The sequence below is a fragment of the Lacerta agilis genome, chromosome 5 (assembly GCF_009819535.1).
Source record: "Lacerta agilis isolate rLacAgi1 chromosome 5, rLacAgi1.pri, whole genome shotgun sequence".
In the NCBI taxonomy this organism is placed as follows: Eukaryota; Metazoa; Chordata; class Lepidosauria; order Squamata; family Lacertidae; genus Lacerta; species Lacerta agilis.
In genome coordinates this window covers 22,968,371-22,982,896 of record NC_046316.1, presented here as the reverse complement: position 1 = coordinate 22,982,896, position 14,526 = coordinate 22,968,371, and the positions used below count along the sequence as shown (strand labels likewise).

Here is a 14,526-nt window from a genome sequence, read left to right as displayed (position 1 = left end):
AAATATTCCATGTCATATGACAAATTGTTTTCAAAACTTGCCTGCAGTGGAGCTGGGGTGCACTTGTGAAACCAGGCTGGGCACTCAGGGTTACTAAACCTGTGAAAGTGATTTTTTCTTTCCAAACCACGAGCTATAGCTAATTACGGTTTATTCAAACAAGCCAGGATCAGAAACCATGGTTTGATCTTGGCTTGTTGGACAAACCATAGCAAAAGCTAATCGGACTTTCACCTCTTTAAAATAGAACCAGATGCTTCCCATGTTTTTCTCACTGCCATACTGAATAGTGCGCAAGCACAAGGCTCATTCATACAGAACTATAATTTAGTGTGTCCAAAGGCAACCTTATGTAATTCACAGTTTGTAAAAATTAAATGCAGGCAAAGCGAGGCAAATGCATCTACAAAGTTTGTACAATGAAACCTTGGGTTGTGGACGTAATCCGTGATGGAGGCATGTCCGCAACCTGCAGTGTTTGCATCCTGAAGTGCTGTGTCTGCGCAGGCGCAAACGGCAAAACCCGGAAGTAACCTGTTCTGGTACTTCCGGGTTTCCCGCGGTCCGCAACCCGAAAACACGTAAGCTGAAACGTCCGTAACATGAGGTATGACTGTAAGGGAAACCAGTGTTACTCCAACAGATTGAGCTTCATTGAAGGCTTCAAATCAGTATGAATTTCTTCCATTGGAAAAATACAAGGTAATAAATACATCACATGATTTGGATTTAGACATCAGACACCCAAAATGAAGCATTGTGAAAAGGAAATGATAGAAACTACTTTTGTTACTTCACAAACTTTTTTCTAAGCACAGTGTTCAAAGTTTATTCTGACCAGTATGCTAGAATCAAGTTGCAAGTTTCTCCAACTTGTTTGCACACCTTATTTTTCTGTATTTTGTAATACAAATTACCCGGTAGCTGCTGTTTCAAGTATGAGTGTGCACTATTCTAGAGCACACTTGGGTCATCTACGGTTCCATGCACCAGTGCAGTTTTTCCTATACTGAAGCAAGGAGCTCTCAGCAGTACATTGGAGGAAAGGAAACCTCTGTTGGTTGCCTAACTATGTCACACAGCCAGTCACACAGGTCCTCTTTCTCTTTTCTAAGCACACTACAACTCAACCACCCCTCTCTCCATTTTCCATTTGTGTCACTGTTCTGCATTAAAAAGCATAATTTTCTCCAAAAAGCACAACTTTCTTCATCTTGTTTTTCCAGTTGTGCATGTTTTGTACTTCCTTAAGAAGCTTAGCATAGTCAATATTTATAGGACCAGCTCCTTAAGAGAGGGAAAAGTGCTGAAAGCTCATGGTGCATTGTACTGATCTGCTTATTTACAAATGTGCACGTACAAATGGATAAAACACACGTACTTGGTTAGAGTCACAGTTGCTGCCCCCTTTGCCTCTCTAGAATTATCGCAATCATCCATCCAGCCAACTCTAGGCTGCTTCTGTTCTGCAAACTTTGTGAAAAGAAGAAGAAAATAATCATGCCAAACTAAAACTGGATTGAGTTCTCACCAGAGCAGTATGAGTCACATCAACGCCTGGAACAACCTAATGATCCATTAATGCCATGTTCAAAGCTCACCAAGCACAGGGTGGATGTCATAATAGGCCAGCAAACTTGACAACCCAGTAATAATTTTTGAAACCACATTTTATATACCCATCGCCACAAGACACACACAGGCTATAATCTGAAAATGGAAAACTGCAGTTAGGTGAATATGGAAGCAGCTCCTTCCGTCCTGCCCCTTGGCATCTGTGCCAAGCACCATACTCTGATAGATTTGTGTGTGGCATTAATTGGGATTTTAAAAATTGCTCCATTCCAAAGCCTGAGGTCTGATTTAAAACAAGATAAAAATATTGTAAACCTACATACATCTGCAGCTGAAATCTTAACACACACACACACGGCCAATGGAAAAGCTAGTTTTATATTCTCTATAAAATAATTTCTATGATATGGGTGATTATTTGATTTTAAAAAAAAAAAAATTAGCTGTATCTTGTATGGTACAATAAATGTGGATTTGGAGGGCATTTTCTGCTTTTTTCTCCTCAGTGTTTCCCATTTTGCATATTGAGATTGGGAGAGAACTGATATCCGAAACCATTTCATCTTCTTCAACCCAAAATGGCAATGTGTCATATGTGCCAGAAAACAAGTCTTGTTTTTTGGTTTTTGGGTTTTTAAATAGCAACATGGCGCCAGTGGCAGGCAAAGCTTCATTGCCTTTCTACTGCCTTAGGCCAAGTAGCATTGCAAATTATGTTTGGCAGTTCAGTAAACCAGTCCAATTGAAGTTTATATGAAACTGTAGGTAGAAACGTTTTTTATTAATATATTTCATTAGGTTAATTTTTATATATTTTTTACAAAATAACAAAAGCCAGCAAGGGAGAAAAACCATGAGTTGGGAGGATGGTGTCTAGATCAATAGCAAAATATCCATGAGTGGGTGCCTGTCCATAACCATGTGGGTAAGGGTGTAAAAGTAATAAGTTCAGTTTATACGTTGAATGCTGTAAGGCAAAGTGGCTAACCTGGGACATTCACATTTTATTGGACCATAATTCCAGTCATCCCAGACTACTGGCTACAGTTTTTAAGCATAAGAAACAAATTGTTCCATTAACATAATGATAACAGTTGCACAGTTATAACACTGAAGTAATCATGAGTTGTGAATTAGCAGTGGCAAGAACAATGGATCTTATAAGCCTTGACTGAGCAGCCAATGCACACTCACCACCACATGGGTAGTGCCCACAAAATGGTTACATGAAGCATATAATTGCTGTTATTTTATGCAGTTGTGTCAACCACATCTGCCTCTTGGTGTCATTGGTGGTGAGCCCTACCACTTCCGAGCCTGCCTTTCTTGACATCCCTAGCAAGCTATCTAGACTCAGTCTGTGGTTTGATTGACTGTAGTCCTAGGTCTACTAGGAAGATAATGTCTTTTGGGATGTTCACACCCTCGTGGGTTGTTGAGCTTCTATCTACTATGTATTTTGGAAAGTGGTTTGTCTCTTCATCTGTCCTCTATAGGTTTGACTATCTCTTGAGATATCATTATCAGACTTGGCAGAATGGTTCCCAAGGTGGGGGCAGTGGTCTTTGTTGCCATTTGGATGCCGGACAGCATTTTGAATCAAGAAGGGAGTCTGCAACCACACTTTGGCATGGCTGTTCCCATTTTCTGGGCTAGGTTCAGCTGCCTCTTGAGATGCTGTTGCCAAACTTGGCACAAAATTTCCTGAAGTGAAGGTGGGGGACTTTTCTGCCATTTGTTTTTTTTTTTTTTAAATAATATTTATTCAATTTTCTACAAAAAATAAACTAACACACACAAATACAAACACACATACAGGTAATTCTTATAAACCATAACTTTCCGTAACATCTTTGGGTGACTTCCCCCAATCCCACCCATCTGGATTTCATTTCTAATCAAAACTTTTCTGCCATTTGGGCACTGAACATCATGAGCACCACTTTGAATCAAGATGAGAGACCAAAATATTACTTTTGACGTGACTTCACCGGATTTTTTGCATGATGAGCCCAAAGTCACAAATTACACTATCCATTTAAAAAGCACAACATATAGACTTCCGGCGGCGACGCCATAGCGGGTGGTCGTGGGCTGCTTCGGCTGCGAAGCGCCCAGTCCATCCCGGGGGTTGGAGCCCCGCTACCGCAAAGCGGGGCTCCGGTGGGGTGCGGGAAGAGCGTCCCGCACCCTGGGCTCCCCGGCTGTGCCCGTTGTGGCTCCGAACCCTTCCCTCGCTCCCCCTGTAAAGGGGGAGTGGGGGTGAAGGGACGACGTAGCCGGGCTATAGGGGACATGCCCCAACCGGGATGCAAATGCGGCGACAAATCCCGAGATGAGCGTCTAAGTTCTACCTGTCATTAATGATTTGAAAGAACCCGGTGGTCGTGAGTATTTGACTGACTTTTTTACCTTTGGAACGATCCGGGGGGAAGAGGAAAGGCAGCCTGCCTCCCTCCCTTCGGGAGAAGGAAAGAAAATAACCAGTTTAAGTGTCTGCTGCTACAACAATGGATATAATGTGTCTGGAATTTGAAAACTGAGACTGCTGAGATTTCCCTTTGGGGATTAAGTGGGCAGAAAATATCTCCGTTTAAAGTTTTGGTCTTTACGCTCTGGCTTCAGAAAAATGGCGATGGGAAATTTGGACTGACTGACGTGGGAAATAATTGAAACAAAGGAAGGAAAAGACAGGAACTGAAATTTGACACTCACCCCCTCCCCCAACATGCTGGACTTTGTGTTTCAACTTGTTTTGAACTCTGGACTAACGGACGAAGAAATGCTTACTGTCTTGAGACTGGAACTGCTCAATCGGAAATTGAAAGTCTTGAGTGGGATAATAAATAAAAAAAATCTACTTTCCACAGAGGAGGCTTTTCAAAAGTTTTACACAATGGAAGAAAACCTTGGCAAAGAGTTAGAAGGGATACTTGAAGGATGGTTTGAAATGGCTGGGCGACTCCGGGAAAAAGAACCGTTCTTTGGGGGTGGCAGTCCCAGAACGGCAAGATTTGCAATATCCAGACCCCGAGGTGGGAGCTCGGGGGCAAGGGACGTGGAATTAAGATATCTACAAGAAGAAGAAGTATGGTACAAAGAAGCGGAGGAGCCCAGAAAAGAGGGGATGTGTATCCTGAAGCTTGATACAAGGTTTGTTGTGAATGCTGCCTGGATCTGTGGACATTTGGGAAAAGAAGACAATTGGAAGATTGGTTCCGGCGAAAGACAGAGAAAGACAATGGACCAGAGGGGGTGTGGGGTGAAGTATTAAATGTAAAATTTAAATGGCTTGTTATGGTATCTGAATTCGGAGGGTGAAGGTTGTTAATTGTAAGTTTATCTTGATTAAGTAAGGAGATATTGAGATTTTATGTTAATAGCAGCATGATAAAGGACAGAAGAAATAAGTTTAGATTTTATCAGAATACTTTGTTAAGATTTATGTTAGAACATGAAGATTAAGATAATGGTGTTATCTTTATTTGAAGTTAACTACTTTGTTTTGTTTTTTAGAGAAAAGTTGTTATGGAAGTAAAATATAGTTTTAAAACCGAAGGTGAAAAGGCAGGGGAAGTCAAATGTCAAGATTCGAAAATAGAAATTTTTTTTTCTTAGGTATATAAACAAGAAGAAGAATCCTGGCAATATATGTATTTGTATTTGTTATGTATTTGTAGGTGTGGGTTTGGGTTTGTGTTGTGTTACGAAAATGTTAATAAATTCTTTATAAAAAAAAAAAGCACAACATATAAACAGCCAATGTGACCTTACTATTATTTTATTATAAAACTTTGATGGCTTTTACATCACGTGTTTAAAACATGTAGGCGCCATCAGGTCACCAATGCCCATGCCTCCTTTTGTTTTATTATAATAAAGAGATATCTCAAGCTTGAAATTCTGTTTATGTGTTGGAGAATGGTGAATCACTGTCCTTCATTTGTTTAGTACATAACTTAGCAATGTTAAATAGCCTTGAGAACAAAACAAAAAAATGCTGCTTCTGTATTTTTAGGCAAGGGTTTTTTCTTTCTGCAGTGTAAATTAGAAATGTTTGCAGGGAGGAGGTTTAGAAAAATAATGTTATTCTAATGTGACAGAAAAAGCTGTAATTACTTGTTCTCATTTGCAGTGATATTCAACCTCAGAGACTTGAGTTCAAGGTTTTGCTTTCCTCTGTTTGCCAATTTAAATGTTTTTAGAAAATGAAAAATTTACTTGTTGTGAATTGAAGAGAAGAAGCTAACCTTGGATTTCCCAACTAGCCAGTCACCTAATGGATTTTTATTTCATTTCTCCTACCCTCTAAAAATAGAACTCACTTTGTTGTTCACTACTGTAGGTGTTGGTGTGAGTATGATCATTCACTGCTTAAAGTGAAAAGTTACTGCATTCTGAGCAATTATCCTTTGACCATGCTTGGTTAATTATAGGACATGGGAGTGCTCCTGTAATTAAGGCACAGCAAAAACAAGGTGCTGTCATTGTTTGCCTCAGCCATCATAAGCAACTTTTAAGAGCGGAAGCAGAGATCGCTTGGTGGAAAAACTGACATTTGCTAATCACTGTGGGTGTTCTCACACCTTTCCCTACACACACACACACACACACACACACACACACACACACCAAACTTAATTCCCCCCCCTCCCATTGATACTCATAGGAGGGATTACAAGTACACTATTGCCAGGGCTGATGTAATTTTTAGCTCTTTAGAGGAGAGTGTCAGGAAAACAATGGGCCTTTGGATCCAACAGATCCAAAGCATCTCCTGATCAACACGATGTTTATGATGCTACTAACTTGTCTCCGGAGCAGTGGTATTAATAGAGCAATGATGGCAGAGCTTCCCATTACAATGGGGATGCTTTTGCCTACAGAGAGGGCCTACTCAGACAAGCAGGTAGCTGATGATTGCTTCAATTAAGTTCTTTACTTTGAAATAATATACCACTGTTTAAAGTGGTATTATTTGTAATATATTTATAGTGCTGTATAAACTACTGAAAGCGCAGGGTGTAGTAAGACTCAGAAGCATACCAGGTCAATTCCCATTTATGCCTCAGTGCAGTGTCTCACTTGGTGATAAGTCATTTTACATTATTTTTAGTTGTGAATGTTGTGTTCTTTCATTTATTACTGAATTGGATTGGTTTCCCCTCCCTGTTGCAACCCTCTTGTGCTTCCCGCCTGATTTTCACCCTGCAGCATCCAGGCCCCCATCCCACACTGTTCTTTCAAGGGTCCACAAACTCTGTGGTGTAGCTTTCCATGGAGCTGCAATGGAGAGGAGGAGCCCAGAGTGGCAGGGGCAACCCAGTCAGATGGGCAGGGTACAAGTAGAAAATTAACAGCAACAACAGCAACAACAACACCACGACAGTTCTGAATCCAATCCATTGTTTTTACTTTGTGAAAAATTGAAAAGCAGAAAAGAGTTTTTTTCAGTATGAGATTTGAAAAATGTGCAGTGCAGCCAAAACTCAGCAAATATCACTTTTGGAATAAACCCTGGGGGCTGTGGACACATGTAGAATGGTGGTACAGTCCTTTCCAATTATACTTGGAAATAAGCCCTACTCTGTTAGATGAATGTGCATAGAATTGCAGCCATAATCTTCGTCTTGTTGCTGGCTTGGGGTCGCTGCACATTTTGCAGCAACCCCAGTGTGGCCCCACTCTTGTGCTTGCTGCTGTTGTTGTTGAATACAGTGGTACCTCGGGTTAAGAACTTAATTTGTTCTGGAGATCCGTTCTTAACCTGAAACTGTTCTTAACCTGAGGTACCACTTTAGCCAATGGGGCCTCCCGCTGCTGCCGCGCCGCCACTGCACAATTTCTGTTCTCATCCTGAAGCAAAGTTCATATCCCGAGGTACTATTTCTGGGTTAGCGGAGTCTGTAACCTGAACCGTCTGTAACCCGAGGTACCACCGTAGCTAATTACTAATTGCCCTGTTTCTTTTTATATATCCTTTGTTGAATTTTGTGCTCTGAGAAAATGTGTAAATAACAGTTAAGTATTGCTAAGTGAGACCAAGTGTTTAGGTGTTCTACTGGATTACTGAAGGTTTTTGTCTTGTCTTATTAGCAGTAGCATTCACATTACATTTTGAATTTCATTATTTTTTCTCTCCAGATACCTTTGTGCATTGTTGTGTCAGTTTCTCAGATAGGGAACCGGTATGAATCAGATGGTGAATCTTCCCCAAGAGCACACATACCGTATTTTTCGCTCCATAGGGCTCACCGGACCATAGGGCGTACCTAGTTTTTAGAGGAGGAAAACAAGGGAAAAAAATATTCTGAGCGCGGGGCAACAGCAAACAGCCTGCCCGCCGCTCCCAAACCTTCCCAGGACTTCAGGGGAAAGGGGAGGCTGCTAGCAAGAGCCGCACAGAGCATGTTAGCGGCTCTCGCTCCGCTGGCTTGACAGCGAGCTGGGAGGAGGGACGGATTGGGTGTTGAATAAACTCAAGGGCTGTGTGTGTGTGTGTTGAATCAAGTCAAGGTGTGTGTATTTGTAGGGGGGTGCCTACAAAGTAGTCTTTGTACAAAGGAGACCGGAGTCTGCCGCTGGCGGGGGAAGGGGAGCAGCCTGATTTCGGGCTGCTCGTCCCTCCCCCGCCGCTGGGAGCCATGGCTCCAGCGGCAGAGGCTTCCCTCCGCTCGAGGGATCCCGCTGCCGTCCAGTGCCTTCGCTTCATAAGACGCACAGACATTTTCCCTTCCTTTTTAGGAGGGAAAAAGTGCATCTTGTGGAGTGAAAAATACGGTAAATCCTGCAGTAGACTGGAAGCTGAAGTCTCTAGAGGCCCAATCCAGTTCTGTAAACACAAAGCAAACCTTCCCCTTGATCTTTCTGAGCTCTCTGAATCCTAATGCAAGTGTTACTGCTTAGGGCTGTGAAAAGTTGCGATTGTGTTTAAAACATGCACACTGGGGCCTTTATTTCTAATGTAATTCATGACACTTCATTATGTACTATAGAAGTTGACTATACATAGAAAACAGGCATTCCTATTAATATGTTTCACTTGTTGTTTCTCCTTGCTTTTTTTGAGCCAACTGCTGATAAATATGGACCAAAGAATTGATGTTTTAAAATCCTGGCACCTGTATTGTGTGTAGGGTGTGTGTCCTGTATGAAGGTGATGAAGGATCTCTGACTCCTCAAGTAGTCAAGAGGCCCGCTGTCACTTCATCACATCCCCTAGTCCTTTTATATACATGGCTTCGTTGTATATTAAAATCGGCTTTACTCTCCCAAAGGGCATTTTGTTATGGCTAAAAATATTCGCACTCTGGTTTGGTCATTGCACAGCATTGGCTAAAACTTGTGCATACAGATCTGCTTTGCTTTTTATAGGAAAGCCCACTGTCTATTTGGGAACTTAAGAAAACAAACAGAGCTGACCACACCCAGGAATCTATTAAATGTATGCATAACTCTCTTGGCTTAGTTTATATGGCCCAATCACCATCAGTCCGCACAGAGCTAGGCAATGTTTGTCCATTGGTGCAGAAATGTGTGCATTACTTCTTGCTGTTCTGTGGCTCTCTGGATAAGAACTTTGGTAATGTGGGTTTTATGGGTAGTGCTGCTGTTTTGCATCGCTTTGAATCTAATGAAAGTGGGGGGCAGAGCAACTGCGTTTTTCTCTTGGTGCCCAGTGCCTTTCTAGGCTAAGTGGCAAAAGAAAGGACTGAGCAGAAAAAAACATTAGGGTACAATCCTGTTCATTGCTGGTGACTGGATCATTTCATCTTGTGGTTTCTGGTTTGTGTTTTTTTTAAAGACATGTTTCTCTTACAGCAAGCAAGGGCAGAGCAAGAAGAGGAATTTATCAGTAATACTCTGTTTAAGAAGATTCAAGCTTTGCAGAAGGAGAAGGAGACACTTGCAGTGAACTATGAAAAAGAGGAAGAATTTCTCACTAATGAGCTTTCAAGGAAGCTGATGCAGGTATGTAATGTTTCAGCTTGACTTTTCAGACCCAAAATGGAAAGGGGGTGGGGGGAACCCACCACATGATTCAGCTGAGGCACTATTATGAAAGTCATAGCGTCAAAAATTGTGGGTGGTATTCTACTAAATAATTGCACTTGTGTAAGGATTTACATTGGCACAACAGGACATCTCCCCCTCCCTCTATGTATGTCCTGCACCATCACCAAATCTGCTCCTGAGAGTTGAGGGAACATCCAGAACATATTTAGGGGGCATGTGGGGGGGGGGGTTAGAAAGGTGCAGGCCGTTCCATTGCACAAGGAGAAATCCTTGTAATGATGGAACTGGAGGACATTGAATAAACCCTGTAGTTTGAAATCTTTAAAACCCAGTAATTTGAAATCTTTAAATGGGAAATGATATGTAACTGAGAAAGACCTCTTAGGTAAGCATGAATGGGATTGGGCTATAAATTAATAAATGAGCTTAGTTGTACATGTTTAGCTGACAAGACAGATGTACTGATTGGGGGGACAGGAGGCGGGCAGGTGTGGAGGATTCCCTGGTCCTGAAGGGGGTAACTGTGCCCCTGAAGGACCAGGTGTGCAGCCTGGGAGTCATTTTGGACTCACAGCTATCCATGGAAGTGCAGGTTAATTCTGTGTCCAGGGCGGCTGTCTACCAGCTCCATCTGGTACGCAGGCTGAGACCCTACCTGCCCGCGGGCTGTCTCGCCAGAGTGGTGCATGCTCTGGTTATCTCCCACTTGGACTACTGCAATGTGCTCTACGTGGGGCTACCTTTGAAGGTGACCCGGAAACTGCAATTAATCCAGAATGCGGCAGCTAGACTAGTGACTGGGAGTGGCCGCCGGGACCACATAACACCGGTCCTGAGAGATCTACATTGGCTCCCAGTACGTTTCCGAGCACAATTCAAAGTGTTGGTGCTGACCTTTAAAGCCCTAAACGGCCTTGCTCCTGTATACCTGAAGGAGTGTCTCCACCCCCCATCATTCAGCCCGGACACTGAGATCCAGTGCTGAGGGCCTTCTGGCGGTTCCCTCACTGCGAGAAGCAAAACTACAGAGAACCAGGCAGAGGGCCGTCTCGGTAGTGGCGCCCGCCCTGTGGAACGCCCTCCCATCAGAGGTCAAAGAGATAAACAACTACTTGACATTCAGAAAATACCTGAAAGCAGCCCTGTTTAGGGAAGTTTTAATCTGTGATAGTTTAATGTATTTTAATATTTGTTGGAAGCCGCCCAGAGTGGCTGGGGGGACCCGGCCAGATGGGCGGATACAAATAATAAATTATTATTATTATTATTATTATTATTATTATTATAGAATAAATGTGCATAGGATAGCAACTTAACCTTTGCAACTTGAGGAGGATATGGAATAATAGGGTCAGTGAGGGATATGGCCTGGGTAGGGACATGGCTTAAGGGGTAACAAGGACTACATAGAGGCACAAAAAACCACATACACCAACCCCCACAAGCCTGAAGTTCCTCAGCCCTGGTTTAATCACCATAATCCAGTCTCTAAAGCCAGCATATAACGGCAAAGGTGAAATGAACACGTGGGCACAATCTGTTCTCGGCTAAATCAACCATGGCTTAAGCTGGAATTGTTATATCTGAACTGACCACATGTTACATCTTTGACTCTATCATGAAAGAGAATACGTGTGAGCTAGGGATGTTGCATGTTCTGATGTTGTGTTCTTGTACCGTTTCCTTCGATGTTTTTCCTTTAAAACATTAAAGATTAAACTCCTTTCCTCCCAGGCATAAGAACAGCCATGCTAGATCAGATCAACAGCTCCAAGGCATTTTGTTCTCAAGGTGGCAAATCAGTTGCCTGGGGACATGAGACCGATAGTCTCCTCCCTTTCGTCACTATGAAAATTGCTGTGAGGAACTCTGGAATTCTAAGCTACAGGATGCCTAAACCTGTAAATACAGAAGCCTCATTTTGAAGTGCTGCAAATTGTGTCGTTTTCTCATTAATTTGCTTAATTTACAGCATCTCAGAAGATTTTCGAAAACTTTCTCAAGGTGGTGGGATCTTTGTGTCCTGCTCCCTATGGCATGATCACTCAAGCAGATTTCCAATGTCCCTGAGTTGCTACTACATCATGCCATTGCAAAAACAGTTCACAAAGCAGCTGTCTCATAACGCCTGCACGCATGAATTGTTAAACTTTTGCCTTTCACTGTGTAGGGACTTAGACTTGTGTATTCAAAGAGGCATCTGGAAAAAGCTTCCAGAAGGTTTTTCAGCACACTGTAAATACAAAAGCTAACAGCCAGTGTGAGAGCTATAGATCTCCTGTTAGCAGCTTGGCAAGAATTCCCCACATCAGCATGATTTGCTTTGTTGTAAGAAACACACTGATGTATCAGCTTTCAGTGTTAGTGTAGGAAGGTATTGATTTTAAAGACTCTTCAAACCTGACAGCCTACTGGTAATTTAAAAGTAAGTATGCTTTTCACATGCAAGAGGAACATTTACTCAGACCCACCTCCAGTGAGAACATATTTTTTACAGTAGTTGTCCATGACACACTATGCTAGCCTGGGCTGTAAAATGCCTGGATGTTGCTTTTAGTAATACCGTGTACTTATTATTGGCCGTGTAAAGGCACTTTGTTCAATTAGGTTTATGTAGCACAGTAATTTGTTCCATAGATAATGTGCTGCAGAAACACAGTGAGGGGGGAATACCCTATTATCACACATCTTGGAATAGACTGTACTTGTCAGAAGAAAAGCTTTTAGAGAGAGACAGATGATGTAGAGCAAACCTTAATAGACCCCTGCCTGTTTGGTTAGGTATTCAGTGGGTCAGAGTGGATTGTTCTCAGTGCTCTTAAAGTTGTTAAGTTATAAGGGAGCTGAAGTCTGTCCCATTCTTCCCAGACTGCAAAAGGTTTGCTAGCTCTTTTGTGTCCTTAACATTGTGTAGAACCTGTTCCAGTTCAGCTGATCGTTTGAGGCTTCATAAACAATATATTGAGTGCTGGGGAATAGATGCTGGTGCTGAGCACTCTTCCATTACCCTCTCCTTCCTCCTGTCGCACACCAGCTTTAATTGTTGCTTTCCTAACCTTATGCTATCCCTTCAGCAATCCATTCAACAAATACATTGCTATATTTAGTGCCTTTTCCCTTATCCCAATTCTTAGGAGCCCCCAGCAGAATTTTCTATTCATTATAATGATGAGCTATCCTTTCAAAATGCAATGCGATGTTATTTGCTTTTATTTCTTAACCATAATTTACAGATCCTTAATGTTTCACATTTTAGGAACAGACTCTTTTCAATTTCAGAGTTTTAAGCCATATAAATTAAATGATGCTTATAAGGTCTTTGTAGCTCTTCAAATGCTTATGTCTTGGTTTTCAATATCTCTTCCAATCACAGCTACAGCATGAAAAGGCTGAACTCGAGCAGCATTTAGAACAGGAACAGGGAATTCCAAGTGAACAAATTGATGAAGAAAATTAAAAAACCTGGAAAATGATACCATTTCAAAGCAGCTAACTCTGGAGCAGGTAAACACTATATACCTATATTTAGGTTTGCCATATGTCAGGAAATTCCTGGGGTGTCCTGGTTTTTGGGTGTAAAAATGGCGTTGGGGGGATTTTGTCAAATCAGCAAAATGTCAGGTAAAACCCAGATGTATGGCAACACGATGGAAAAGCTCCAAAATCTTAAAATCACTATTTTGGGGGGAGCTCAACAATATGGGTTTGTTCCCCCAAAAAGCTCAGCAACTTTGTGGGTGTCAGGAATTTTACTTTTTGAAATATAGCAACCTAACCCATATTGTGGAGGGACGCGGGTGGTGCTATGGGTTAAACCACAGAGCCTAGGGCTGCCGATCAGAAGGTCGGCAGTTTGACTCCCCGTGACGGGGTGAGCTCCTATGTTCAGGTCCCAGCTCCTGCCCATCTAGCAGTTCAAAGCACGCTGTGCAAGTACATAAATAGGTACCACTCCGGTGGGAAGGTAAAAGACGTTTCCGGGCGCTGCTCTGGTTAGCCAGAAGCGGCTTAAGTCATAGCTGGCCACATGACCGGAAGCTGTACGCCGGCTCCCTCGGCCAATAAAGCGAGATGAGGCACCGCAACCCCAGCGTCATCTGTGACTGGACCTAATGGTCAGGGGTACCTTTACCTTTACCTTTACTCACATTGTATTGCACTTGTGCCAGTGAATTCTTTGAGGCTGACTGAGCTAATCTGGTAAAAATGTTGGGCATTAAACACTTTTGTGTTGCATCCCATCAAATAGTAATAAACAGGGGCGATAAGAAGAATCTCTCATACAACTTATTGCATCAAGGTTAATTGAAGTAAAAGAAATGGCCTCTAGGTGGCAGTTGTTGCCTAATTCAAGTGCAATTGTTTATCCAATGATTTCCTGGTTTACTGCAGGTTTTGGGGATGAGTTAAGATCTTCCTGTCTACCCTGCCTTTTATTGTCTTCAATATTCCTTACAGATATAGCGTTACTGGAGTTGGTCATGTGTGATGGTCTTTGTGTGTGTTTTTTCCCTTATTTTAATTGCAATTTAAATGGGGAAGGAGTCGTTAACACAAGTGTGTGGTTGTTTGTTTGCGTTGTAAACCAGTTTGTATCCATTTCACCCCAAAAGCAGGTCAAAATGTAGCAAAAATAAACACTATTACAAAGGATTTATGTAGAACAATAGCAATACACACAATTTCTGTATAAGAACTCATACCGAGAGTCTAAAATTTGTTTATGTGATGACAAGCACATTCTGTTTTAAATTTAAAATGTAAAATGGTTCTGGTCATTTACCTTAAAAGTAAGGTCATTGTGTCTTGTGCATTTAGCACATTTTTTGCTGACTTGTTTTAGGTTGTGTTCTGTTTTTAGACCCAAAGCAACTCTCCACCAAGAACTAATTTTATGTGAACTTCAGTAGCTGGGAGTTGCAACAAAGAGAGGTT

The 14,526-nt window shown here is 42.0% G+C and overlaps 1 protein-coding gene across 1 annotated transcript in view; it reads left to right on the top strand.

The window, feature by feature from the left end:
• CCDC6 (coiled-coil domain containing 6) overlaps positions 1-14,526 on the top strand; it is a 40,881-nt gene that overhangs the window by 8,021 nt on the left and 18,334 nt on the right. The window contains 4 exon segments of the mRNA XM_033148852.1: positions 9,397-9,546; positions 12,965-13,012; positions 13,014-13,052; positions 13,054-13,095. Of these exon segments, the coding sequence (XP_033004743.1) occupies positions 9,397-9,546; positions 12,965-13,012; positions 13,014-13,052; positions 13,054-13,095 (279 nt within the window).